The 25,776-nt window shown below is 33.4% G+C and overlaps 4 protein-coding genes across 6 annotated transcripts; 3 read left to right on the top strand and 1 right to left on the bottom strand.

Annotated features, from left to right (window-relative positions):
• The first annotated feature begins 3,385 nt into the window (after positions 1–3,385).
• Positions 3,386–7,008, top strand: LOC136062388 (mitochondrial pyruvate carrier 4-like). Its single transcript, XM_065761385.1, has 5 exons — positions 3,386–3,497; positions 4,354–4,452; positions 4,606–4,658; positions 6,286–6,359; positions 6,627–7,008. The coding sequence occupies exons 1-5, from the start codon at positions 3,443–3,445 to the stop codon at positions 6,670–6,672; spliced, it is 327 nt and encodes a 108-aa protein (XP_065617457.1). The 5' UTR covers positions 3,386–3,442; the 3' UTR covers positions 6,673–7,008.
• A 125-nt stretch (positions 7,009–7,133) lies between these two features.
• LOC112012960 (mitochondrial pyruvate carrier 4) lies at positions 7,134–11,148 on the top strand. Of its 2 annotated transcripts, XM_024045333.2 has the most exons (5): positions 7,134–7,626; positions 8,792–8,890; positions 9,029–9,081; positions 10,238–10,311; positions 10,888–11,148. In XM_024045333.2, the coding sequence occupies exons 1-5, from the start codon at positions 7,572–7,574 to the stop codon at positions 10,961–10,963; spliced, it is 357 nt and encodes a 118-aa protein (XP_023901101.1). In that variant the 5' UTR covers positions 7,134–7,571; the 3' UTR covers positions 10,964–11,148. The 2 variants fall into 2 exon arrangements, with proteins under 2 accessions (XP_023901101.1, XP_023901102.1); XM_024045334.2 differs by lacking the exon at positions 10,888–11,148 and having other exon boundaries at positions 10,238–10,315.
• Positions 11,149–16,872: 5,724 nt separating this feature from the next.
• On the top strand, positions 16,873–20,307 carry LOC112012962 (grpE protein homolog 2, mitochondrial). Of its 2 annotated transcripts, XM_024045339.2 has the most exons (6): positions 16,875–17,183; positions 18,398–18,620; positions 18,699–18,892; positions 19,048–19,215; positions 19,605–19,733; positions 19,950–20,307. In XM_024045339.2, the coding sequence occupies exons 1-6, from the start codon at positions 17,040–17,042 to the stop codon at positions 20,034–20,036; spliced, it is 945 nt and encodes a 314-aa protein (XP_023901107.1). In that variant the 5' UTR covers positions 16,875–17,039; the 3' UTR covers positions 20,037–20,307. The 2 variants fall into 2 exon arrangements, with proteins under 2 accessions (XP_023901106.1, XP_023901107.1); XM_024045338.2 differs by having other exon boundaries at positions 16,873–17,183; positions 18,398–18,892.
• Positions 20,308–23,994: 3,687 nt separating this feature from the next.
• On the bottom strand, positions 23,995–25,542 carry LOC112012963 (uncharacterized). The gene is made up of 2 exons (XM_024045340.2): positions 25,065–25,542; positions 23,995–24,141 (listed from the first exon to the last, which is right to left on the bottom strand). Exons 1-2 carry the CDS (start codon positions 25,392–25,394, stop codon positions 23,995–23,997), a joined length of 477 nt encoding a protein of 158 aa, XP_023901108.2. The 5' UTR covers positions 25,395–25,542.
• Between the last annotated feature and the right edge of the window lie 234 nt (positions 25,543–25,776).

Below are 25,776 nucleotides of genomic sequence, written 5' to 3'. Positions count from 1 at the left end.
ATCATAGATATTCATCCAAGTGAGTTATTAAGTACAAAACCAAAAAACCTAGAATAAATGAATCATTAAACCTAATAATATCCTTACAAAATTTTTTAAAGAGTAAAAAAAAAAAAATGACTATCAATAGTATTTCAATTATATATACGGGAATTATATTATGCATCTTATTGTATATCTTTAATTGTATCCATGCATATGCATGAAGTTACAAGCTAGTTATAATTAACGCAATGCAACAGGGGTTCAATCCCCTGATGGTAAAGTCTCTGACGGTTGAATAAGAGATCTGAGATTCAATCTCCGTCTACCAAAAAAAACTAATTGGTGTCTTGGTCTGGTGATAAAAAACTATTATCATGAGCGGACATCATAGGTTGAAATTAGGGTGTGCAGCCAATCCGCCAAAACCAACTCAACCCAACCCAACCCGCAAGGTTGGGTCGATTTTTAGGGTGTGGTGGGTTGGGTTGGGTTACAAATTTTTTTTTTTTTATGACAGGTCGAGTTGGGTTCGGGTTATAAAATTCCAAACTTTCTAAACCTAACCCGACCCACCCATATATTTAATATATATTTAAAATATATTATATAATTAATAATTTTTTTTAAATAACCAACTCTTCCTATCCTATATAAAAGCCAATTAGTTCCCACAAATCTCAGGGAATTATTATTGCTGTTTAGTCATTAGTGTTGTTTGCCTTTAAGGAGTTATATTTATACTAATTTTTGGGTTTTTTTTAATATATTTATATTTATTATTTTGCTCAATTTAATAATAATAATATAAAATTGTCCAACCATGGTTCATCGCGACCAACTGACCCATGTGTGTTGGGTTGGGTTGAATTGAACTCATGTGATGGGTTGAGTTGAGTTGAATTTTTTTAACCTACTATAGTGGGTTGAGTCAAAAATCCTCTTACCCAACCCATACACATCCTAATTGAAACTCTCTAAAAAATATAATTAGTGCAATGTAAGGTTGCTTTCACATAAAAGCACACTAATATCACTTGTATTGTAGATCAATAACAACTTTCTATGCTACAACAAAAAAAAAATCTGAAATTTCTTTTAAGAAAAAATTTAGCTCCAAACTTATTTAAAGTTATTTTGTTCCAACTAATAGTGTGCAATAAAAATGTCATTGTATATAATTTTAGTCACTCAACAACTTTATTACTAATATACGTAACTTATTTAAATAATACAATTAAATTTCTTATAAAAATAGCTCCAAATTTTAAACTTTGTTTCATATGTAAGCACTTGCACCAGTATAGAAAAAATGCATAATTTTATATATTTTTGCTCAAAATTTAATCACATCACATCAGCACTTTAATATTACTATAAATATTTATTATTACTACAGTAACACGGTTATTATAATTTTGTGCTTTAGGATACGTTTGGTACGCTATAATAGCTCATGTAATGGAATAGCGAATATGTGTAATATCAATTCGGTCATTTGGTTGCATCTTTATTACATGGATTAATTATTACATTGGAATAACTATTCTTTAAATTGAAGAATAGCTATTTCTCTTTAAAATAGATGTAATAGCTATTCTTTAGTGTATATAATAGGTTTTAAAATTAATATATTTCCAAAAATGTAAAGTTTCCTTATACATCTTCTTTTACAAGTTTTCCATATGTAACAACCAAATTTATGAATAGTAATAATTATTCCATTACAATGTCTTCTATTCCTAGTAATAAAGATTACTATTCTTAATGTAATCTACATTCAGTGTACCAAACGCACCCTTAATATTTTTTTCTCTCTCTCAGAGTTGTACCCTCTCACATCCACTTTCACTCTCTTTTATTCCATTTCAAAATCTCTCACTAGAACGCTCTCTCTCTTCCTCTCATCTCATCATCTTCCTCTCTCAAATTTCCATGGCTGGACGTCTCACCGCCGCTCACCGCTTCCACCTCCATGGTGGTTTTCCTTCCTTCCTCGCCGCAAAGCCCTCTCCGATCTCACCCCTTACCTTGGCCAGACCTGAACCCAAGCAAACCATGCCGCTCGCCGCTGCCACCTCCGTGGAGGTTTTCCTTCTTCTATTTTTTCTTTGTTTGATTTGTGGGTTTGGGGATTTAGATTTGACTTGGCTATTAAAGATATGATGTTGCTTGCATGTGCTTGGTTTGATTGGGGTTTCGTGTATGGTGGATTTGGTTTGAGATTTCCTTGGATTTGTTGTTTGTTCTGCTGTGGGTGTGAGCTTTGATATGGGGTTTGCTTCAACATGGGTTGGATATGTTGTATATATTTTGGTGGTTGTTGCGGTGGTGGTGGTGGTGGTGGTGGTTACGGTTGAACATGGGTGGTAGCTGTGAGAGAGGGAGAGGGAGAGAAAGAGAACGTTGAACTTTATGTCGAAGGAAGTAATAAATTTTTTTTTAAAAATGAAAATTATATTGAAATAAATTTGTAAAATAAATAAATTGATGTAGTTGTTTTTAAAAAGTAGGCGAGTTAAAAAAAAAAAAAGAAGTAGGTTGTTATCCTAAAATAAACAGGAATTTATTTATTTACTAATGTGAATGCTCTAGTCTTTTTATCTTTAGGAAAAAAATGGAAAAATTTTAGTTACAAAATTAGTTATAGCGTAAAGTTACAATCTTACTTAATAAAATAAACATTACTAAATATTTTGAAAATTTAACTATTAAATTATACGTTCTTTACACTTTTTATACATATGTCAAATTTTGTGTCAATAAGATATTATTTACTATATAATTTATAAGTTTATATTCTATGCATAATTTTAAACGATAGAGTTTGTAATTTAAACAACTTATTGATGACATAATTATTGATTTTTAATTTTCTAGAAATTTTACAAATATAAAGGATATAAGAAAAAAATGTAATCCAATGATAAATTTGTCAAAATTTACCTCTAATAAAGAAATATTAAGTAAATGTGTAGTTTTAAATTATAATCAATTTTGTAATTAAATATTGTCACAAAAAATTTGTAAAATTTAATGGATATAAAGACCTTTTTTTTTCTTTTAATTCTATATAAAATAAAATAAAATAATTTGTTGCCTTTCAAAAGCAAGAAATTTTATGTTTATAATATTTTTACAATATTTTTACAATAATTAATTATTATTAATTTAAATTTAAACCTACTACTAAGATTTTTTTTTTTTTAATAATAACTACCGATAATAATTTATCACTTAAAATTTATTGTAAAAATATTACAGACAAAATTTATATAATATTAAAGTGACAAGTGACAACTCATGGGTCCCGTAGATACGGTCTTTAAGTGTGTCGTTGTGCCACACTCTTCTTCTCTTTCTTTATAACAGTGCCACACTGATCTTCTTGAATCATCCTTAATATTTTACCATAAAATTGAAAAACTGAGTCACAAAAAGCAGAGAGAGATCGATTACCATGGCAGCATCCAAGCTGCAAGCTTTTTGGAACCACCCCGCTGGCCCCAAAACCAGTTTGTAGCTTCCTCACATTTCCAATTTTACTTTTGGACCCTTTTATTTATTTATTATGTTCAGTTTGTTAATTCAACTTGTATGATTTAATATGAAGCAAATTTTTTTTTTTGGGCATCTGCGTCTTTTGTTATTTGTGCAAATAAATCATTTGTTGTCTAATGGTGGAATGAGTCATTTTTAGTGCTTGTCTTTGGCTTAGTAAATTTGCTGAAATTGAGATAATAATATAGTGAGTGTTTAAATTTGTTGAGCTCGTATTTTGTCCTGAAGGCTACTGTGTAGTGTGGGAATTTACTTGCAATCTGTATTCTGATGTAGAATTTGATGAGTCTTAACAGAGAGTGGTGGGTCATTCTATATATGAAACTGTGTATTCATTGACTTAATTGTAAAGGTGGTGAATTTTCTTTTTTTTTGCTTGCAGCTGTTGATATAATCCATTGTTAGGAAATTTTTTGAAGTTATACAGTATGAAGTCTGATTTTACTTTGAATTTTCTTGAGGATAATTCATGACAGTTCTTTTTCAGGCGTTGGTGTTTGTCTTTTTGCATTCTTTAGGCAGATAAATCTCCATTGTTTTGTTAAGGAAAGCACTTTTTCTTCTTAAAAGATTATTTTCATTGGGAATTATTTCTTATTTCTTCCAGACTCTTGAGCAATCTCTGACGGCAGATAGTGTTGATAGGACTGAATACACATTATGGAGCTATAAGAAGTTTTGAAATATACCAAAGCTATTGTTTCTTTGAGTTGCCCACTTGATCTTGTTGACCAATGTTGAATTGCTGCGTCTGTATTGCTTGTAGTTTTTGTTCTAATATGTTCTTAAGAGTCTCATAATTAATTGCAGTTCACTTTTGGGCTCCAACTTTTAAATGGGTCATCTCCATAGCAAACGTTGCAGACTTCTCAAAGCCACCTGAAAAGATTTCTTATCCTCAGCAAATAGGTATGCATCTTATAAACGTATGCGTTGCAGAATTTTAGCTGTCTGGTTTTTAATTACTGTTTTTAATAAAGGATATACATCCTAGTCTTTCTCCAAGTGCTTTTGTGCCTTATTGTCAAATTGATGTTCATTCTAACCACAATTGTTGTGCAGCTGTTACATGCACTGGACTTATTTGGTCACGCTACAGCATGGTGATTATTCCAGTATGGTTCCTTTCAAACTTTTGGAGAGACTTAAATGCAGATGAATTTTTAACTGTTAAATCTTTATATATTTTTGTTCTGCAACATAATAATATAAGTTTGTTTTCTGTATACATTTTCAATAATATCCCTTCCCTTAATGGTTTGAAGCTGGTTCACTGTTTGATTGTTGTTTCAATGAGATGGGTTAATTTTGCATGACATATAATTTTATATTCAACTTTGCATTCACCATATTGTAGGCACAAAAAAATGTTGATGACTTTTACCCCAAGCATCCTATGTCTATATCTATTTATAAAACCTCCTGTTTCTTTATCTTTAAACTTATTACCTTGTGTCTATTTGTTGTTAGGCATAATTTATAGGATTTTAGGATTAATTTATAAGTGTTAGGGGTGTCTTTATGGAATATCTTACACTCAAGAAAAATACCACATCTGAATTTAGATCTTACCCTTTGGGGGTGTGATGACTGGAAGTTTAAGTTTCAAAATGAAGACCTAGGAGTTCAACTATAAGTTAATCAGGACATAGAAACCCAGCTTATGCAGACAGAGGTGGCGGTAAACAAGTCAAGCTAAACCGTGTATTAAAAGTTCAGGATTGTTCATTATATTTATTTTGAACACAAGCCAAATTTGAGCTCATTACCAAATTAGATTACATTTTCTTGTCAAACAAGCTCGAGTTTGTTTACTAGCTACTTGATTAATTTATTATTTTTTATATATAATAAAGACTGTCTAAAAAATTTTAAACCTTCACAAATATATGCTAATAATTAATAAGTATATTATAGTTGAAATTATATATTACTTGAGTTAGATAGAAAGATTTTCCACTTATAAACTTATGAAGATTAGATTCACCAACCTTGTATTATTAAAAACATATATATATTTTTACTACAAAATGGATTATTTATATTATCAATAAATTTCAAATAATAATTTGAAATCTATGAACTTATTTACAAACTTACAAAATCCAACCTCAAGACTATGTAAGTATATTTTAAACATTTATACATATAAACATATGATATTATATATACTTTAATCAAGCCTCATGCTTGTGAGCGTATTCACAAACACAATATTATGTTTGAGCTTGGTTTGTTTAATACCTAGTCCAAACTTAGGCTTGAACTTGACTTATTTGCTAAATGAGTGAGCATAAATGAACTTTTTTCTTGAGCCGAGCCCAAGTTGTTTTTGTTTGTAAACAACTCAGTTCATTTATAGCCCTAGATGGAGGTTCCTGCAGCTTCATTTTTTATTGCATATCATACTCAAAGTCATTGTCATGTTGCCAAGTCATCTTAAAGAAAAATTAATCATAAGGAATGATGCTTGCGCATATAATCACTCATGTAGTAGTGCTATTGCCTTTGTAATTCAGAAGTCTTTTATATATGAATTGGTGCATTATGGTTCTTATATTCTGTTGCATATGTTTCTGAAGAAAAGTTTTCATTTATCATTATACTGTCCTTCCAAAAATCTAAAGTCTATTTGGACTAAGTCTTGCAGTTGATTCTGAATTATTTAACTCCCCACCCCCCCCCCCCCCCCCCCCTCTTTTTTTTCTCTGGGTTAGCAATAAAAATTTCTTGATATTGCAGAAAAACTGGAATCTTTTTAGTGTTAATGTTGCAATGGCTGGGACAGGCTTGTATCAGCTAACACGCAAAATTAAGTAAGTAGTAGTTCAGCCCAAAACTTCCCTTTGAATTGGTGTCTGAGCCTGAGCTTGGCCAGCCCTAACAGCCCTGGGTCAGCTCTGGGTTGAAACAGAAAGGAGCTTGCTACAGCCACTGAAGTTTCAGTTACTCCTACAAGTCTTTAGTGGTTCAATTTAATAACTCATGTCAACCTATCAAAAAAAAAAGTTAATAACTCATGTCTATGTTAACCAAAAACAAAATATATCTATGCTTTTAGTAACTTTATCTTAATTTTTCAGGCATGATTACTTTTCTGAGACGGAAGCAGCTGTTGCAAAAGAATGATAACAAAAATCTCAGACACATATATTAAAATGGTTTTGTGTTGCCAGCATTTGTATATTTTCAACTCAATTTCATGTTACATTCTCAACGGGCCACTGTTTTTTTTTTTGGGTGTATTTCTGGTAATTCTTAGCTGTAATTGTAGTTAATTAGTGCTCCAGTTGGGCTAGCATGGAGGAATAGTTGTTGATCTGATGTTGAAATGCCTTGTTCTGTGTATTGTTTTCTGTAATTGAATTGGGTAGGCAGGTTCCTACATGTCTTGGTAAGCTTTGTATAGATTTGAGATGATGTTGTTGAAAGATTTCCTATTCTAACTTGTAGTTCGTCATTTAATTGTGTTCTTTCTTCCCCCTTCCACCTAAATTTGTTCTTCTTGAAGGTTGAATTGTGGATGATAAAGGTCCAGATAGATTCTTTTTCTTTTATACATTTGGCATTGTGGATCAGCCATTTTGGAAGTATTCTGATGTGCAACTTGATTGGAAATCAACAAGAGATGATTCATTAAATAACTTTTTTCTGTTATACATTTGGCATTGTGGATCAGCCATTTTGGCAGTTTCTGATGTGCAACTTGATTAGAAGTCAACGATGGGTGATTCATTATGATAGTCTTTTTTATTGGTAAGTTACATATGTATGTAAGATTGGTGGTTTTGTCCAAGACTCCCAAGATAAGCAGCCTTCCTGATTGGTAGTGTTGTACCATCATGGCTCCCCTAGATAATATATTCAATGACAATTTATTTTTTTGGTCGTATAGACTATAGAGTTGCACCCTTTTCTTGAATCAGTCAGTTCCAATTGTTTTCACTTTTTTTAAGGTCATTGTGAGTTAAACTCTGTCTCCTTTCCCATAGTACCTGAGAAGCCACAGAAGGAAGAGACTGATCCCAATGGCGGCTTCCAAGCTACAATCTTTCTGGAATCACCCTGCTGGCCCCAAGACCAGTTTGTTCCCTGTTTTCTTTCTTATTTATTGAGTTCTGTTATTTTTCTCCATATAGTTTCATAGATCAGTCACCAAATCCTCCGTGATGATTTTAATCATAATATTATTCAAGACTGGCCAAAACATGTTACATTTTGGCAACTGGGTTTTGTGTGTAATTCATGCAAATAATCAAAATATCTAATGGTTGATAAGCCATTTTTACCGTAAAACTGGTTTTTGCTTGCAGTTCTTGATATAATACTGACAAGGATTTCTCCCTGTCACTCTCTGTGAAAACATGCAATATATGAAATTATACGCTATGCTAATGTTACCAGAATGGTTGGAAAGCGTGTTAGTTCTCTTTTAGGCCATTATGGTAGTTAATTCTCTGTATTCTTTAGGCAGATAATACTGCCATGTTATAAACAGCAAAGCATTGTTTTTCTTATACAAGCACTTCTTTCCATTGAAAATAAATTCTAGTTCTCTCTAGGGGCTATCTGTTGACAGTGTTGGAAAGGACTGAAGCACAGAGTTATTGTAGTTAACTACTAGCCTAATGAATTTCAATCCCGAGTTCGATTGCAATTCCTTCGATTCAAAACGTGGAACAATTTCATTCCAAAATGCTAATAATGATCCAAAATGTCTGTTCTCTTTCTTCCTTTATATTATTATATACCATTCCCCATTTTTGAAAAGGCAAAAAGAAATATTAGAATCTTATGTGTAGAGATAATAAACTTTTTCAGAAAAACTCAGCTACACTGTTAGGTCTTACAGCAGCCTACCTCCATTGTTCTGCATCCTACCTCCACTGTTCTGCATCCTACCTCCACTGTTCTGCATCCCGAGATACGTGCAGTACCAAATTCCCAATTTTGTTCCACATACCATAATGATTCGAGTTCCCAAGTAACTTAGAACCTATTATCCCTTCATTACTACTGATTACTGTCAATCCTAAATTAATTATTCATTATGCCTTATCCCAACCGTTTGATCAAGTTGCCTACTTAATAATGCTGACTGATGCTGAGATAGCTAGTTCAAAAAAATAAAACTTCTGCCCTCGTCATTTGCCATATACAGTGATTCTTGTCTAGGATGGTATAGTACAGAGTCATTGCTTGTAATTTTAGTGTATACATTCTTAAGAATATGTCATAACGATTGCAGTTTTCTTCTGGGCTCCAACTGTTAAATGGGGCATCAGTATTGCAAACGTTGTTGACTTCTCAGAGCCAGCTGAAAGGATCTCTTATCCTCAGCAAGTTGGTATGCACCTTATTATGTTGAATTAGCATATGCTGCATTGACTGATTTCTAATTTCATTTTTTTAAAAGGATCTGGCCTTGTCCCAGACTTTTTGTGCCGTATCATTAAATGGATGTCATATCACATTTCTTCTGCAGCTCTTATGTGTACTGGACTTATTTATTCACGCTTCAGCATGGTGATTACTCCGGTATGGTTACTTCTCAGCTTTGAAGATACTGAATTCAAATGCTGATCAATATTTGAAAAGTTTTTCTAAAATTACAAAACGTTTTATTTGTATATTCTTGTTTTATAACATAACAATATAGCTTGTTTTCTAAGAAATTTTTTGTAATATCCCTGTTCATAATGGCTTGAAGGTGCTTTGCTCCTCAATTATAATAGCTGCTTCACGATATGGGTTTATACTTGATTAAGTTCAATTCAATCATATACTACCCATCCCCATTTGCCATATTCGATGCAAATAGTGTCATTATCACTTTTCCCCCCAGCATTCTATCACTTTAACAAGTTCTAGAAAAATTTTGTTTTACTTATTATGTATATTAGTTGTTAAGGATAATATTTATTGGCCTCTATGTTGTTTTGATTACTCTGAAATTTTTGGGCTGCATCACTTCTGCAGAACAACCATCACTTCTGCATTGGCACTCTTACAAAAGTGAATAAATACGGTACATTGAACCCAATCCAGATTTTCCCATCTTGAAGGAGGATTCAATTAGAATCTTCCGCTTGACATATATTGGGAACCAAAAGAGACTCTTGTAAGAAGGCTGTAATAATGATATCCCTAAAGATTGGAAATTAATTGGTTTACACTATGTATCATATTTCTCCACTGGTTTGATCTTCCTTTCAAATTTAAAAGATCTTTTTGACTCCAAAAATTAGAAGTTCAGACTTGCAGGCAAAAAAGATGGATTAATGTCGATGTTCAAATGGCAGTGTGATAAAAAATTTCATCTTAGAATTTAGAAAGAAGACAAAGAACAACAATAGGAAAAAGTTATCGTTGTTAGATTTTTTTTTTTTTGGGAAGGTTTCTGAGGTTTCATTTTATCTTGAATATCATCCTTACAAAATCATTTTCTTGTTCTTAAGTCTTCTTTATAGAATATGTGAGGGAGGAACAGGGATAATTACACAGGCAGTAATGCTTTAGCCTTGATCAGTGGGAACATGGTGGCACTTATATTCTCATGCTAATTCTGCTGAAGACAACCTTTCATTTGATGCTTTTCTTTGTACTTTTTTTCCAGCAAGTTTCCTTTCCCAATCCATATATAATTTGGACTAGCTCGTTCTAATTTATTCATTATACTGTTCCGATGTTACAGAAAAACTGGAATCTTTTTGGTAATAGTATTTTTATGGCGGGGACAGGATTGTATCAAGTAACACGCAAGATTAGGTAAGTATTTCAATTTCACATGTCAATTGCCATGTATGGTTTAACAAATACATCTACTGTTATTCCAACTGTACTATAATTAGTCATCTGAGTATGGTTCCTCTTAGAAGACATTATATTAAAACGATCTTGGCTCCCAATAAGATTAAAAGCCTCAATTTGCTACAACCATATGGCCTAGTCAATGAAAATTCTTTTAAAATATTTTGGAAGGCAAAATAAAAGAAGATTAAGATCAATTGTTGCTTGGTTTCAGTACTAGTAACTAATATCATGGAAGACTTGGAACACATTTGGTACTGTCAAGTTTATTCTGTCCATTTTTCCTTTTGTTTATTATCACTCCTCTCTCTCTCTCTCTCTCTCTCTCTCTCTCTCTCATTTTATACTGTCCAAGTTTTGTTCTTAGTGCAAATCAGGTATGAGCTGGAACTCAACCAGCTCTCGCATCCCTGCCTTAGCTCCTGGTTGAACCAGAAAGAAGTTTGCTATAGCTGCTTATGTTGAAGTTAATTAATCGTATGGCTACAAGTTTAATAACGTGTTTCAATCTTCTTTTTTATTTTTCTTCCCTAGGCACGATTACATGGCAGAACTAACTGAGGCAAAAGAACAATCACAAAAATCTCTCAGGAGTCAGGACCTACATTGAAAATGGCTTGATTTTGCTAGCTTTCGTATTTTCTCAACTCATTGTCAATCTCAATCAACCGAATGTGTCAGAAGGGACTTGTTCTGTTACAGTTCTAATAAGTTAATTAATCCAATGAATTGTAGCATCTTGAATGTAATTCTTCATTGTTTGTAATTCATTGGATATTTACTTTTTTGGTGAAACGGAATTTTAAATTAAGAAAAAAACAAGTACAAAACAGTTTAGCGTAACTACAATACCATGCATCAGCTAGTAATTGGTTTACAATAGTAGTTAGCAGGGTTCAAATGCAACGCACAAGATTTCCTTTAATTACTTGCCACCTTTGCCAAAAGGGCCACGTAGTGATTTCTTTCTCAGTTTGTGTGGGTGGATGGATGGATGGGGGTGAAGGGTATTTGATGGAAGCTCTAACAAAAAATGGTACCTGCACATGTAGAGCAGGACAACTCTTGTAGGGGGTGGCAATGAGCACTTCAAAGATTTAGTAGAGGAAATAGATGCTTTAAGAAAGTTGAGATTTTCTAAGTTTGCTTGAGCTTTTTTTACCATCATTATACATGCCCTTCCTACTTCCTAGCAAGCATCATGTGTCTCTGCCCGTTTTGCCAAGCTAGGGCATGTTTTAACATGGTGATCACTGATCAAGACTCATGCTAGTGATAAGTCTAATCAAATTAAATACTGAGTGGGTAGTTGGGGTCATAATTAATACAATGAGTAAGAGAGATTTATCTAAATAGGCTAATAAGAGTACTCCAAATTGATCTTGGTGCATTTTGATATCCTATTTTACCCCTATTTATCGTTCTAACCCCCAATAGGCCGTAGGACCATAGAATATATGATGAAGTTGCACCACCTCAAAACATGGGAGGAGCAATATGCAAATAGCAATTAAAGCGCTATGTGGGTGGATGAGACGTAAACTGAATTGTTGTGTATATGACATATCACCTCTTTTCAATCAAATTTTATTGATTTTTAAAAAACCAAAAAATTAAGTTAGTATCCCAACTTTTGATTTTTCGTTTAAAAGGACAAACGGTACTAAACATTTAATTTAGTTCAAATTTGGTTAGGAAAAAAATCTCTTTGTCAACAGATTATTTGGTGAAACTTTTGGAAAGGAAGGTAATGCAATTCAGGATAAACAAGGAATTGAGGACATGCATTATATGATTATAAGACCGCAAACATGGAGAATGGAATGTATGCACAAGTAAAACTAAACCCTAGTTTATTCTACGATGATTGGGGAGGGGGATTCGAACCCAATTATTATAAGACTGCAAACATGAAAATGGCATGCATGTACATGTAAAAACTAACCCCTCCTGTTTAGTCTATGATTTATTATTATTGTTATTATTATTTACAAAAATGGGAGAGGCGGATTCAAGCCAAGTTTTACTCTTGTGAGGGGGATCAAATAGTGCGACTGAGAACATTTTCTCTCTCATTTTTAATGTTTTGTAATAAAGTTTTGTTTCATAAAAAATGAAAAGGAGAATTCATTCAATATTCTAAAAATTGGCCATTAGACAGTGTTGGTAAAATTTTAGAAAATGATTTAAATTATAGCCAAAAATTGTGTGAGTTTTAACAAACTTCCTTCTTAATCTTCTTCTTCTTTTTTCCATTTTTTTTCAATGAATAATTTCTAGTGACTTTCAAAAGTTCACATATTGGCTAGCCTAGTATCACAACATTACAACTAGTTCTATTGCCTATCAAATATCTTCTTTTTTTTTTTTTCCTCACAACAAGGTGGGAGATGGTAATTCCAAAGTCCGCGTGGTGATTTTTTTTTATTAGGTCAAGATAATTAGTTTTTTATATAGCTAAGATTTTAACCTCAAATCTTTTATTTAAGATACAAAAAACTTTACTTAATGAGCTAAATGTAACCCATAATGAAAATGTAAATATGATAATGCTTAAAACAAGGAACTAAAATTTTGAGAAGCAAAAATGACCATTAATATAGAGCATGGGGGCAAAAACTCCTCGCCTTCAGCATTGACTTCACCTTGATAAAAGCTTATAGTAAGGTCGTTTGTTATCTTTGTCTCTTTATTTTTTCTTTTCTTCCCTCACTCTTTTTTTTTTTTTTTTGAATAGTAGATAGTTAAAAAACAAGGATTTGAACTTTAAATATCTCTGTTAAAAATATCAAGATATGTCAATTGAACTATAAGATTTTTGACATAATATTGCTACTATCTACTTGTTACTAAAATGAACTCTATTTTCTCTTCTTTTCGGTTTTTTTTTTTTTTTTTGCTGCATTATTAGTAAAATGATTTATATAAGAGAAATTATTCAATTCATTAACCTACTATATTTTTCTCTCACATTTATGTGAAAAGAATAAATAATAATAATAATTTGAATAATTTCACCCAATGACAAACAATTGTACAAATACCTTTAAAAATTAATTAATAATTATAAAAACCCTTTTAAACGGTGCCGTTTGATCTGTCTGTTGAATCACTTGTTCGGACAACCAATGTGTCACGTGGCTATATATATTACCTCGTAGCGACACAGACATGGAGTTACGAGTACGACTTCCGAGTCTATCCTCATGAGCCACTGTTCTTCTGGAGCCTTCTAAAGCCAAAGTAAAAACCCAACAGGACTTAACCTTCTAATATCCCAAAATGCCCCCCGGTTTGCTTAGCAAATAATAATTAAAAACTCATCGAAGCCAAAGCAATATACAATAAAAAAAAAAAAACACACACTCTTAACTCTAACCTTTACTTTCTCAAACAAAAAAAAAAAAAACTCTAACCTTAATAATAATAATAATTTTTAAAAAAGAAAAAAAAATTAAGAATAGTTATAATGCACATAAAATTTGGATCTACTTCTTCTTATCTTCGTTGAAAACATGTTCATTCCATATAACAATTATCAAATTGTCATTTTAAATGATATCACTAAAATGTTATCTTTTTTAAATCATTGATGGGTAAAGTGATTTTTTTTTCTTTCACAATAGAGTAATGTGTTATGTTTTATTTTTACATGTGTATAAATTTCTAACTATATAAGCCGAATCTTATTCCTTTTGGTGAGTTTGAACAAAAATCTTATGTCTCCTACTCATTAGAAGTGGTAGGGCTATCCAAGGACCCGCCGGACTGACACACCCGCTGCCGCCGACGGAACCCGACCTGCCGTCGATTGAACTGACTACTCCAACAGTCAGCGACAAATTTGATTCTCCAAAATCCGAGATCAACGGGTCAGAGATCGGATCTCCTCCTCTCAAATTTGAGAAACCCAATCTGACCGACCCATCATTTTTTCGGCGAGAAGGTGTAGATCTGGCGAGATTTGAGATTTTTTTAGGAAGATTTGAGCTAGATTCGGTGAGATTTCGCTAGATCTAGCCAAGATCTTGCCGAAAATGGCCAAGATCTCGCTGGATCTGGCGAAATCTGGTTGGATTTCTACCGTTTTTCAAAAAAATTTCACCGAAGTTCTAACAGTTTTCATCTTTTCTTGGCCAATTTTCTCACCGTTTTCCAAATAATCAACGCCGACTGATCCGCCCAAACTCTGTGGAAGCTCTGACCTACCCCAATCCGATCAACCACTCCGGTCGGCGGCGGGTTAAAATTTGAAAGACCCGATTTTGTCGGGTCGGTTTCGGGTTGGGCACAAACTCGACCTGGATCGACCCATGGACAGGCCTAAGAAGTGGTACACTTGAGAGAGAGAAAGTATTCCACTTAATATATTGTATTCTCTTTTTTTTATTTTATTTACTTATTGAAACTTGAATTTGAATATAGGTCCTTAATTTATTATAAACAAAGTATTTTTAGCTTGAAGGGTCATGGTACAAAGAATTTGAGAAATGAGTTTGAACTATAAATAAATAAATAGAAGTTGTGCATGTGGGTAGTCATGTTCTTGTACATGAGTCTCTCGCAAATGACAAAACTTTTGTGCAAGTAAGATATGAATCAAAAAATTGCATTGCAAGCTTTGATCCAAAAAGCAAGTAATTAGCTTTGATCCAAAAAGCAAGTAATTCATGAAACTAGACTAAATTATCTACAACATAGCAGAGCTACTTTTCCAAAATAGCTCTAATCCTCAAAAAAAAGATTAAGTGCAAAGTGGATCCAAAATCACAAAATAGAACTTGATCTAAACCATACTATAATTTCTTACTATTTTATTTAAGTTACTTAAAAAATTATAACTAAATTTTTCCAATAAAAGGATTCTACAATATATGCTTCTTCTTTTTTAATGCATAGTACATGTAATAGTTAATCTTGTGTTACAAGTAAGCATACATATAAATTATCCAAAAAAATGTAATAGGTTTTTTTTTTAAGCAAAAATTAAATAGACGTAGTACATATATAAAATAAAATAAAAAGTAAATATGAAAGTGTCTTTTGTTTTGAACCATTTGATCATTGTAAACCGTTGTTGCAGTAATAAGAATAAAATTTTATCTCAAAAGATACATAGAAAAATTATTTTTGAAAAAAATGGAAAAAAAGAAAAAAGAAAAATAATAAAAGGGCAATTTAGTCAATCAATAAATGGCACACCAAAACCCCCGGATTTTCCAATCTTGATGGTTTTCTTTCTCCCCAAGCACAAAACCACTGTTTTTTCCGATACTTTCCTCTCATAAACCCTTCCCTGACATTCTCTCTCTCTGTTCCTAGAACCTCACCTCTTTTTTTTCGTTTCCCATTCTGCCCTTTCCTCTGATTCATCTTCATCCTCCAGCCATGTTCTCTAGGGTTTTGTCTCGCGTGCCCAGGCGCGTCGTCTCACGCGGCTCCTCGCTTGCCCTCTCATCCGTTCCTCAAAAGCAACAGGCTCCGATCCTCTGCAACCAGCTCCACTCCCTCGTTCGTGCATCCCCCAACGTGGTACTCAATTCAAACCCTCCTTTTTTGTGAATAGTTGTAATCAGGGTTTTGCTAGGGTTTTAGGGTTTTCCTTTAAATTTAAGCCATTACAACTGCCCCTTTAGATTCAAGTCTCATTTTGATGGTATTTTGTGTTGTTACCTTCTGAAATTTCATTTACCCAGAAATGAAAAACATGTAAATTTGTGATTTTATGTGCCTTATGGATCAAATTAACCAATTGGAGTTTAAAGTAGCGGTTTTTTATTATTTGGATGATTTATTTTTGGTGTTTTGCTTACAGTAGGTATATAGATGCTTGAATTTTATTGTTTATTTATGAGTCTCTCGCAAATGACAAAACTTTTGTGCAAGTAAGATATGAATCAAAAAATTGCATTGCAAGCTTTGATCCAAAAAGCAAGTAATTAGCTTTGATCCAAAAAGCAAGTAATTCATGAAACTAGACTAAATTATCTACAACATAGCAGAGCTACTTTTCCAAAATAGCTCTAATCCTCAAAAAAAAGATTAAGTGCAAAGTGGATCCAAAATCACAAAATAGAACTTGATCTAAACCATACTATAATTTCTTACTACTTTATTTAAGTTACTTAAAAAATTATAACTAAATTTTTCCAATAAAAGGATTCTCCAATATATGCTTCTTCTTTTTTAATGCATAGTACATGTAATAGTTAATCTTGTGTTACAAGTAAGCATACATATAAATTATCCAAAAAAATGTAATAGGTTTTTTTTTTAAGCAAAAATTAAATAGACGTAGTACATATATAAAATAAAATAAAAAGTAAATATGAAAGTGTCTTTTGTTTTGAACCTTTTGATCATTGTAAACCGTTGTTGCAGTAATAAGAATAAAATTTTATCTCAAAAGATACATAGAAAAATTATTTTTGAAAAAAATTGAAAAAAAGAAAAAAGAAAAATAATAAAAGGGCAATTTAGTCAATCAATAAATGGCACACCAAAACCCCCGGATTTTCCAATCTTGATGGTTTTCTTTCTCCCCAAGCACAAAACCACTGTTTTTTCCGATACTTTCCTCTCATAAACCCTTCCCTGACATTCTCTCTCTCTGTTCCTAGAACCTCACCTCTTTTTTTTCGTTTCCCATTCTGCCCTTTCCTCTGATTCATCTTCATCCTCCAGCCATGTTCTCTAGGGTTTTGTCTCGCGTGCCCAGGCGCGTCGTCTCACGCGGCTCCTCGCTTGCCCTCTCATCCGTTCCTCAAAAGCAACAGGCTCCGATCCTCTGCAACCAGCTCCACTCCCTCGTTCGTGCATCCCCCAACGTGGTACTCAATTCAAACCCTCCTTTTTTGTGAATAGTTGTAATCAGGGTTTTGCTAGGGTTTTAGGGTTTTCCTTTAAATTTAAGCCATTACAACTGCCCCTTTAGATTCAAGTCTCATTTTGATGGTATTTTGTGTTGTTACCTTCTGAAATTTCATTTACCCAGAAATGAAAAACATGTAAATTTGTGATTTTATGTGCCTTATGGATCAAATTAACCAATTGGAGTTTAAAGTAGCGGTTTTTTATTATTTGGATGATTTATTTTTGGTGTTTTGCTTACAGTAGGTATATAGATGCTTGAATTTTATTGTTTATTTGAATCAGGGTTTTATTAGAGTATAAGGGTTCCTGTTATTTTAAGGAGGAGCTGTAAGGTTCATTTTTCTTAGCTTTAATGCTAGTCTTTTTTTAGTACTACTTAAATATGAGATTTAAGGTTTTTTGAGTTTTGGGTTTTAAAAAGCTTAGACTTTTAGATCCTTTTTTATTTTATTTATCAGGTTTTAGCATTTGTAGATGTTTGGATTTGGTTTTCTTTATGTTTGAAAATTAGTGTTTCGATTTGCTGGTTTGAATGTGTAAAAGACTAACAGTGTGTATGCATGCCCCCATTGAGTTGGAAACACTTAGTACTGTTCTGCATTATGTTTGAAACAGGTATATTGTGCTTATAGTAGCATTATGTTTCAAGCACATGATTAGAAGCTAAATTTTTTTGGTAAAAATAGTTGAATGTTTGATTTGATTGTCTAATAAAGTAAAACTGGATATGTTGTCTTGAAGAAATACATCTATTGCACCCTTATTTACCTCAAGTTTTAATTGAGATCAAGTAGCTATAGCAGATCCGTTTAGAGATCGGAACCCCATTCTGGGTACACCCATTTTAGTAGCAATTGCCCCTAAGCCGGTAGTCGAGATCTCCTTTCATTTTTTGTTGATTTCTGTAACCCCCCTCCCCCACCCCCCTAAAAAAAAAAAATAAATAAAATTCTGAACACTTGAAGGCATTCCAAAAACCATTTAGGTTAGTGCTTTGCAGTTTTATTTTTATTATGGGTACTGTGGTAAAAATTTTCTATTATTTTAGAGCCGTCTTTACTTGGTTGCTCTGTTAACTTCTGTTTTCTTATTTATAATAATTTGTGTTTGCAAGCTTTTACAATGTAAATGGTATTCTCAGTGAGTTGCTCATCTGAATTTTATTTTCCAGTCAGTTCCAGGTCAGGTGGCTTTCTTACATCATTCAGCAACCCGCTCCATCTTCCAAAGGTTTGGAGTTTCTTCATCTGCCTCCCCTGAGCCTACTGACAAGGAAAATGGGAGTACTGTAGATAATAACGGTGCTCCTACTACTAGTGGAGATGCTAAACTTGCCGATCAAGCTGAAGATTCAGGTCCTGGACAGAGCAAAGCTGCTGGGGCAAAAGAATCAGGTCAATCCCAGTCTACAATGTCTGAATCTGTCAAAAGACAGAGAAAAGTTACTAAACGAACTGCATTTTCTGATTCAGATTCGGAGAGCGAGGGTGAGCTGTCCATGGATGATTTGGTTAAACTAGTGACAGAGAAGGAAGAACTTTTGAAGTTGAAGCATAAAGAGATTGAGAAAATGCAAGATAAAGTTCTCCGTACTTATGCAGAAATGGAGAATGTCATGGACAGGACAAGACGTGAAGCAGAGAACACAAAAAAATTTGCCATACAGGTCTGTATTTTTTTTTTCCACGTATAATGGCTATGTAATTTCACTTGAATTCTGGTTCATTATGCAATTTTTTTTTTTTCTTTTGATAAGTAAAATTTTATCTAGTTTCTTTAGTAGTCTGAACTCTGACATCCTCAGTAAAAAAAAATGTCCAGAATTTTGCAAAGAGCTTACTGGATGTTGCAGACAACTTGGGAAGAGCTTCTTCAGTTGTCAAAGAGAGTTTTGCAAAAATTGACACATCCAAAGATCCATCTGGAGCTGTGCCTCTCTTAAAAACACTTCTAGAAGGTGTTGAAATGACTGAGAAACAACTTGTGGAGGTAAGTTTCCTATAAATATTAGTATGTCACCAACACTCACAACTGAGCCATACAGTTTCCCAATTACACAAGAATTTGTAACTGTCAAACACTTTCAATCTTATGTTTTACCTTTACATGTTTCATTAATAAAAAAGTACAAACAAGAATCAGATTGTCATCTTTTTTTTAAAATTTCTAATGCTATAAATTTTTAGTTAAATATGCGTTGCAGCAACAAATAGAATTTTAAGGACATTGTTATCAATTGTAAATTTCTTCTCTCTCTCTCTCTCTCTCTCGGAAAGCATAGTTTTCTTTACTCAACATTTGCACTTTTATGCGATGTAGCAAGATAAATAAGAAGTTATATCTAATGCTTTGAGGTTTATGAATGCTTTTGCTTTCAGGTATTTAAAAAATTTGGATTAGAAAAATTTGATCCTACAAATGAGCCATTTGATCCAAATAGTCATAATGCAGTTTTCCAAATGCCAGATGCTTCCAAGCCACCAGGCACTGTTGCTGTAGTTCTTAAGGTATCAATTTTTTAAAGCCATTTATTCGTCATGTATTCTTTTCAAAATGAGTAGTTATGCTGCTACATTTTTTGTTCTATTTGCATGTATAAAATTGCAAAGATCTCTTAGCCACTTGATCTATTTTGATTCATATATCTTTTCACTGCTTTACTAAGTGTGACCTATTCCTTGAAACAATGTTGTAGTTATAGCTTTCTTGTGTTTGAATTGCAGTCAGGGTACATGCTTTATGATCGAGTTATTCGGCCAGCTGAAGTTGGTGTGACTCAAGCAGTGGAGAATGATGCAACTGAGGATTAGTGCAGCTTACAAAGGCTCTCAGGCTTGAAGAAATTACTCGGTGGAGTTTTTACTGCATATCATCAAAAATTTTGTGCATGTTTGAGAGAAGGATTAAATATAATGTTGTTTTGTTTGATTAGTTCTAGCAACTGTTTTGAGCACAACATATAGGACTGATTATTTTTATTCTTCCAGAGTAATTTATCCTTGTTATCTATAATTTTGTCAAAAAATACCTGTCATTATCCTTTTTATTTTTTAATAATCGATATGGATGGCATTTACGCTTCGTTTGTTTCAGAGTAAAATATTTTACACTGAAAATGTTTTCATTTTACAATGTTTGGTTGTGCACTTGCAAATGCTCAACGATTCATTTTCCAGTGTTTCTACATGGTAAAATGAGGATTAAAAAAAAAAAAAATCTTCAATCAGAAACAACTTCCACCCCCCCAAAAAAAAAAAAAAAAAAACGAAAGAACCTTCGAATCTCAAATAGTATTTTTCTTGTGGCATACAATTAATTGAGTTGTTGAAGTATTGAACATTGAAAGGCCTCTACGCTGGTAAAGCCGTAGAAGATCAGGAAATGATGCCTAAGAAAAATAAGATAGGTTCTTATCCGTAGGATAGAGACTTCAGTATGAGTTTCCACCATCTTCTTCTATCTTGGAGAAACTACCCCGTTGGGTGTTGCTGAAGGAGGTGGAGCCAGTAATGGGTGGAAGAGAGGGATCAAAGGTGGCTGGGTTGTGGAGAGAAAACTAACAGGGAGAGAGAGTGTGAGAGGGGTATCGGGACTAAGAGGGAGCTGCCAATGTAAAATGTTTTACCAAAATTTCAAATGTAAAAACATTTTGCACAAATTTGACTAGGTTAATTTAGTTGACTGAAAATATTTTATTGCAAAACAAACACTATAAAATGTGAAAATATCTTAGATGCTAGTGATTTTCACTTATCAATTGTTGCCAAGTCCTATTACGTAGGTTTATAAAAGCAAATGTCCTCTTTAGTAGATTTCTTCATGTATAGTGTTTTTTATGGCCCTCAAAATTTTCATTTCCCTAAAATTTGGTTTAATTTCATCTTGAAAGATAAAATCGTTGCAATCCTTGATATATTTGAAGCCTCAAGAGCAATAATTTCTTCTATTCTCAATTTAATTTATTCTTGGTGGTCAGTAAAAATATATCACATATATAATATCTTTAATAGCAAACTGAGATATTGATATCTTTTTTTTTTTTTTTTTAATTCAATAATTGAAAAAGGGAAGATTTGAACACCAAGAAATGTCAGTTAGTTGAATTATAAGACTCTTACCTATCTTCTAGTTATTCTAAAATAAATTGCAACTTTTAAAATTTATTGAGTCAAATTTAAATCAAATTTTAGATAGTGTTTTTATCTTTTATGGGGGAAAGATGGATAAAAGAAATTTGTGTAGGTCCATATATTACGTAATTGATACACCATTTCACTAATGTCATGTTTTTGAAAGGATTGTCATATCAATCCAGTTCTTAATAGGGTCTAAAACTGATACTAATTACATGCATGCAACGTTGACCTTGTATTATGTGGACCTTATTTACTTGTGAGATCCACACAATGTGACAAAGATGATGCATGTAGCTTACACATGAGATACAACATATATGCCACTTAAGAAGACCTATCGCACTCAGGAGTACGGAGCCACGAGTTCAACGGGTTCAAGTTGTGACAAGCCCCATTGGTGTCTAAGTGGGTCCCACATTACAACGGAATGTAGAGATTTAAGAGTTCAACAAGTTCAAGTTGTGACAAGCCCCATTGGTGTCCAAGTGGGTCCCACATTACAACGGAATATAGGGATTTAAGTGGAATATAGGGATTTAAGTGATACGAGGACAGTGAGGGCATTGATCACATCTATGACTCCCCTTTTTGGGTTATCCTAAAAAAAAGAAAGAGAGATACTGCATCAATCAATCATCAACGAAGTACAACCCACCCTAGCCTTAGCGTTCTCTAACCCTATGTTTGGAAAAAGGGAGATGGAAGGAGACATCAATTATAAACAGTCTCACGCACTGTAGCCCTGCTGTAGAAAAGATGTAAATATTATAGGATAAATTGGCCCAACAATTCATCCATACTCCAGTACCGTTTAATGTTTATAACCTTTCACCTTCATGCGTCTCAATCATTATTAGTAGCATTGGGAACTCTATGCTCATGCCATCAAAGTACCTAATGCTACTAATAATGATTTTTTCACCACTGTTGTCTTGCAGACATCCCACAATAACACTAGATTCACAAACATGGCAGCAAAGAGAAAGAGGGGTTTTGTACTTTTTCTGAGGACTAAGGTACTCCATGGCATGAGCATAGAGGTGTTAACTAGCTACAGAGGTGAACAACATATACAGGCAATAAAACAGTCAAGCCACCATTTACTTTTCATTACATACTACTAAAACTTACTAGCCTAACTATATATAAGGTGATGCTGGATTTACCAAAGGCTGTGACTTAATTACAAGATTAACCAGTATCACTTTCACATAGAGATTGTACGATAATAGTGCAGTGGTCACAAAAGCTGACTTCATGTTATTGCATTAAGCAATTTTTCAGGTCAGTTTGTCTTCAGAAAATTCTGAACCTCAATGTGTTGACCAAAACCACTTGAGCTGGCACTCTCCATTTGACTCTCTCTGTTCTGGCCAACAGAATCAACGTTGCTATTGGGGCCTGTTAAGCACAAACCCAAATCCAGATGGCTTATATGTGAATCCTGCAAGCCAAATGGATTCTGTTAAGATTCTTGCATTATAAGACAAAACTATTGAATTTTTGTCACATGATGTCATGAATAAATACTTAACTAAAATTTTGTATTAAAATTAGTAAACCATCTCCCAGAGTCATTAGACTTGCTAGAAAGGGGTAATAATAAGAAGAGTTTTCACTTTCACATTACTGTGGGTGAATTTTAGATATCTGCATATTGGCTTCTATATGAGAACCAAAAAACATACCCTAAACAAATTTAGATACTTTAGATAGTATGTTCGTAAAATTTGTTAACAAGTTCAGTGGGAATGCTAGCATACAGGATGATACAGCCTCTAGAACAATTTCCTTGGTACAAAAACTCAAACAACTTGACTATTGCCTATAGAAAGAAGTCCCAGAAAGAAAATTGACGTGTAGTGGAATGATGAGTCCTGGTTGTAGGCACAACAGACCACTACACCTTCAAACATCTAGCAGAATTATTCCTCATATCAATCTGTTGGAATGATGATCTTATCCATGGATCATAGATAAATTCTTTTTTTACAGTTTCACTACTGGTAAAAGGGAGAGAAGGAGGGCTTAACCCCCTTATGTTTATGAACATATTACACTGCTCCTAATTTTTATTCTCACACAAGTTTTGTCAAATGTTGACTATCGGAAATTATCATATAAATGCATTGTCAAATCCAGAAATCCTAAATCTAACTGTATAAATCCCATGCCATGTGGTTGTGTAAGAATTTAATATTTCTGCCTAGGATAAAACTTAGGTGCAATACATTAGGTTCCCAATTAAATTCAGAGACATGGTTGCATCGACCAAGAAAGCACAAACTGTGTTATCTTTTCCAAGGAAAATTAAATTCAATGCCGATATGTGTTTGAATTTAATTGGAGAACTTAATGTACTACACCTAAAAGATTGCAACTAAGTTTTACCCTTCTGCCCATGTAGTAATTCATAATAACATAATACCACATAAAACTTCAAAAAACATATATTTGTCTTTTTTCCCCCCTCTTATTGTGTACTTTTCCCAAAATATGAACAAAGACCAATCCATAATCAGTTATTCATTTCATCACACTTAATAGCTTTAGTTGAGAATTACTTCCAACTTCCAAAGATGAGCCCCGAACTAGGAGAACATCCTTGATTATATACAAAAAGAATATATACCTAAAAGCAAAGGAAAGAACAAATTGCACTAATCTTTTTTTTTTTTGGTTTCAAAACTTCATCGCTGTTCGGCCTCATCTCACTTGTGATAGCTTCGTCTTCAGCCTTTTTTACAACTGCCCTTTTCTGCTCTTCTAGCACCGCAATCTGTACAATTGTCAGTCATTAAACTCTTGTACTAGGGACCCAACAAAGGAAAAGAGACTGAAAATTTCAACTTTGTTTTTTATTTCAGAATACTCTAAATAAAGCTCTAAAATTGAACTATCTACAAAACAACATAATGGAATTGAAACCATACTAAATAAGGGAAAGTTCACAACAACCAAACCAAAGAAAGAATTTCACTTATAAACTCAAAACCCATATTCAAAATCATAACTTTAACTCAAAACCAGGTAAGAGTATTAGTCTATGATTCAAAACCAAAGAATTAGTCAAAATCTCTCGTACTTTTTTGTAACCACAATCGATGAAGCTCTTAAAACTTCCCACAACACAAAAAATGAATAATCTACAATACAACAAAATCACGAAAATGAAGCCATACTAAAAGATTGAAACTTTACAACAACCAAAAGAAAAAGGAATTTCACTTATAAACTCAAAACCCATATTCAAAATCATAACTTTAACTCAAAACCAAGTAAAAGACTAAAGTATGAGCCTATGAATCAAAACCACAGCATTGATAAAAATTTCTCATACTTTTTAGTAAACACTCTCAACGAAGCTCTTAAAATTGAAGAATGCACATACCAACAAAATCATGGAAATGAAACTATACTAAAAGAGTGAAACTTTACAGGAACCTAACCCTTCAAAAAAATTGCAGATATGAACTCAATACTCATATTCAAAATCAAAACTTTTTTTTGCTAAACTAAAACTACTAGCCTAAAGGCCCTAAACCACAGAACAAATAACGATTCATAGAGTCCACCTTTGCTCAAAAGAATTAAAACCCACCTTTTATTTTCACTGAAGAACCCACAGAAAGTCCTCAAACACCGACACAAACCCAAATCCCCATGTCCACAAATACATGCACAAAACATATACACACTTACTGGGGTGTAGCGGAACTTTCTTCTGGGGGGCTCGTCAGCAGAGCCGGAGCCGGAGTCGGCGGTGGCGGCGGCAGCAGCGGGGGTGGGAGAGAGAGGGGTCCAGCGGCAGAGGATGAGGCGAGAGCCACCGTTGTTGTTGTTGATGGTGGTGGTGGTGGTGGATTGGGATTGGGAGTGGGAGTGAGAGTTGGAGTTGTTTTGGTAAGTGAGGGTGGATTGAGAGACGTGGACCCACTTCTTCTTCCACTTCCTGACTGGGCCGGTGAACACTGCGGTGGCTGTGCCGTACCGGGATGAAGCCCGGCCCAGTCTCGACCCGACTCCCTCCATCACGCAGAGTGAGTGTGTGTGTTTGTGCTTTGTGTTTGTGTTTGTGTTTGTGGTGGGTAAAAGCAGAGTGGCAGTAGTGGCACTGGCAGGAGTACTACTACTAAAGTACCAGGTTTCTCTCTCTCTCTCTCTCTCACTCAAGACAAAAAGGTGTCATTGCTAATTGGATTTGGAGGCCAAGTGCGCGACACTTTGAATTAAAAATTATTATAAAAAATAAATCTATTAAAAAGTATTCCTTTGAGGGCCAGGAGAACCGGTAAAAAAATTTTAATTTAAAAAAGGTTGTAAAATAATTTATGATTTTAGTATTATTATTAATAATTTCATAAAAATTGATACTATAATATGAGTGAGGTGTCTTTTGTCTTTTAGAATGCTT

The sequence above is a fragment of the Quercus suber genome, unplaced genomic scaffold (assembly GCF_002906115.3).
Source record: "Quercus suber isolate HL8 unplaced genomic scaffold, Cork oak 2.0 scaffold_409, whole genome shotgun sequence".
NCBI lineage: Eukaryota > Viridiplantae > Streptophyta > Magnoliopsida > Fagales > Fagaceae > Quercus > Quercus suber.
Note: the sequence above shows the minus strand (reverse complement) of the source record. Positions and strands in the feature narration are given on the sequence as shown.

Coding starts and splice junctions, on each gene's coding strand:
- LOC136062388 (XM_065761385.1), top strand. CDS start 3,443: ATGGCAGCATCCAAGCTGCAAGCTTTTTGGAACCACCCCGCTGGCCCC. Junction 3,498..4,353: donor CCCCGCTGGCCCCAAAACCA/GTTTGTAGCTTC, acceptor AATTAATTGCAG/TTCACTTTTGGGCTCCAACT. Junction 6,360..6,626: donor CAGCTAACACGCAAAATTAA/GTAAGTAGTAGT, acceptor TTAATTTTTCAG/GCATGATTACTTTTCTGAGA.
- LOC112012960 (XM_024045333.2), top strand. CDS start 7,572: ATGGCGGCTTCCAAGCTACAATCTTTCTGGAATCACCCTGCTGGCCCC. Junction 7,627..8,791: donor CCCTGCTGGCCCCAAGACCA/GTTTGTTCCCTG, acceptor TAACGATTGCAG/TTTTCTTCTGGGCTCCAACT. Junction 9,082..10,237: donor TCAGCATGGTGATTACTCCG/GTATGGTTACTT, acceptor CCGATGTTACAG/AAAAACTGGAATCTTTTTGG.
- LOC112012962 (XM_024045338.2), top strand. CDS start 17,040: ATGTTCTCTAGGGTTTTGTCTCGCGTGCCCAGGCGCGTCGTCTCACGC. Junction 18,893..19,047: donor CAAAAAAATTTGCCATACAG/GTCTGTATTTTT, acceptor AAAAATGTCCAG/AATTTTGCAAAGAGCTTACT. Junction 19,216..19,604: donor CTGAGAAACAACTTGTGGAG/GTAAGTTTCCTA, acceptor TTTTGCTTTCAG/GTATTTAAAAAATTTGGATT.
- LOC112012963 (XM_024045340.2), bottom strand. CDS start 25,394: ATGGAGGGAGTCGGGTCGAGACTGGGCCGGGCTTCATCCCGGTACGGC. Junction 24,142..25,064: donor GAAAGTTCCGCTACACCCCA/GTAAGTGTGTAT, acceptor ACAATTGTACAG/ATTGCGGTGCTAGAAGAGCA.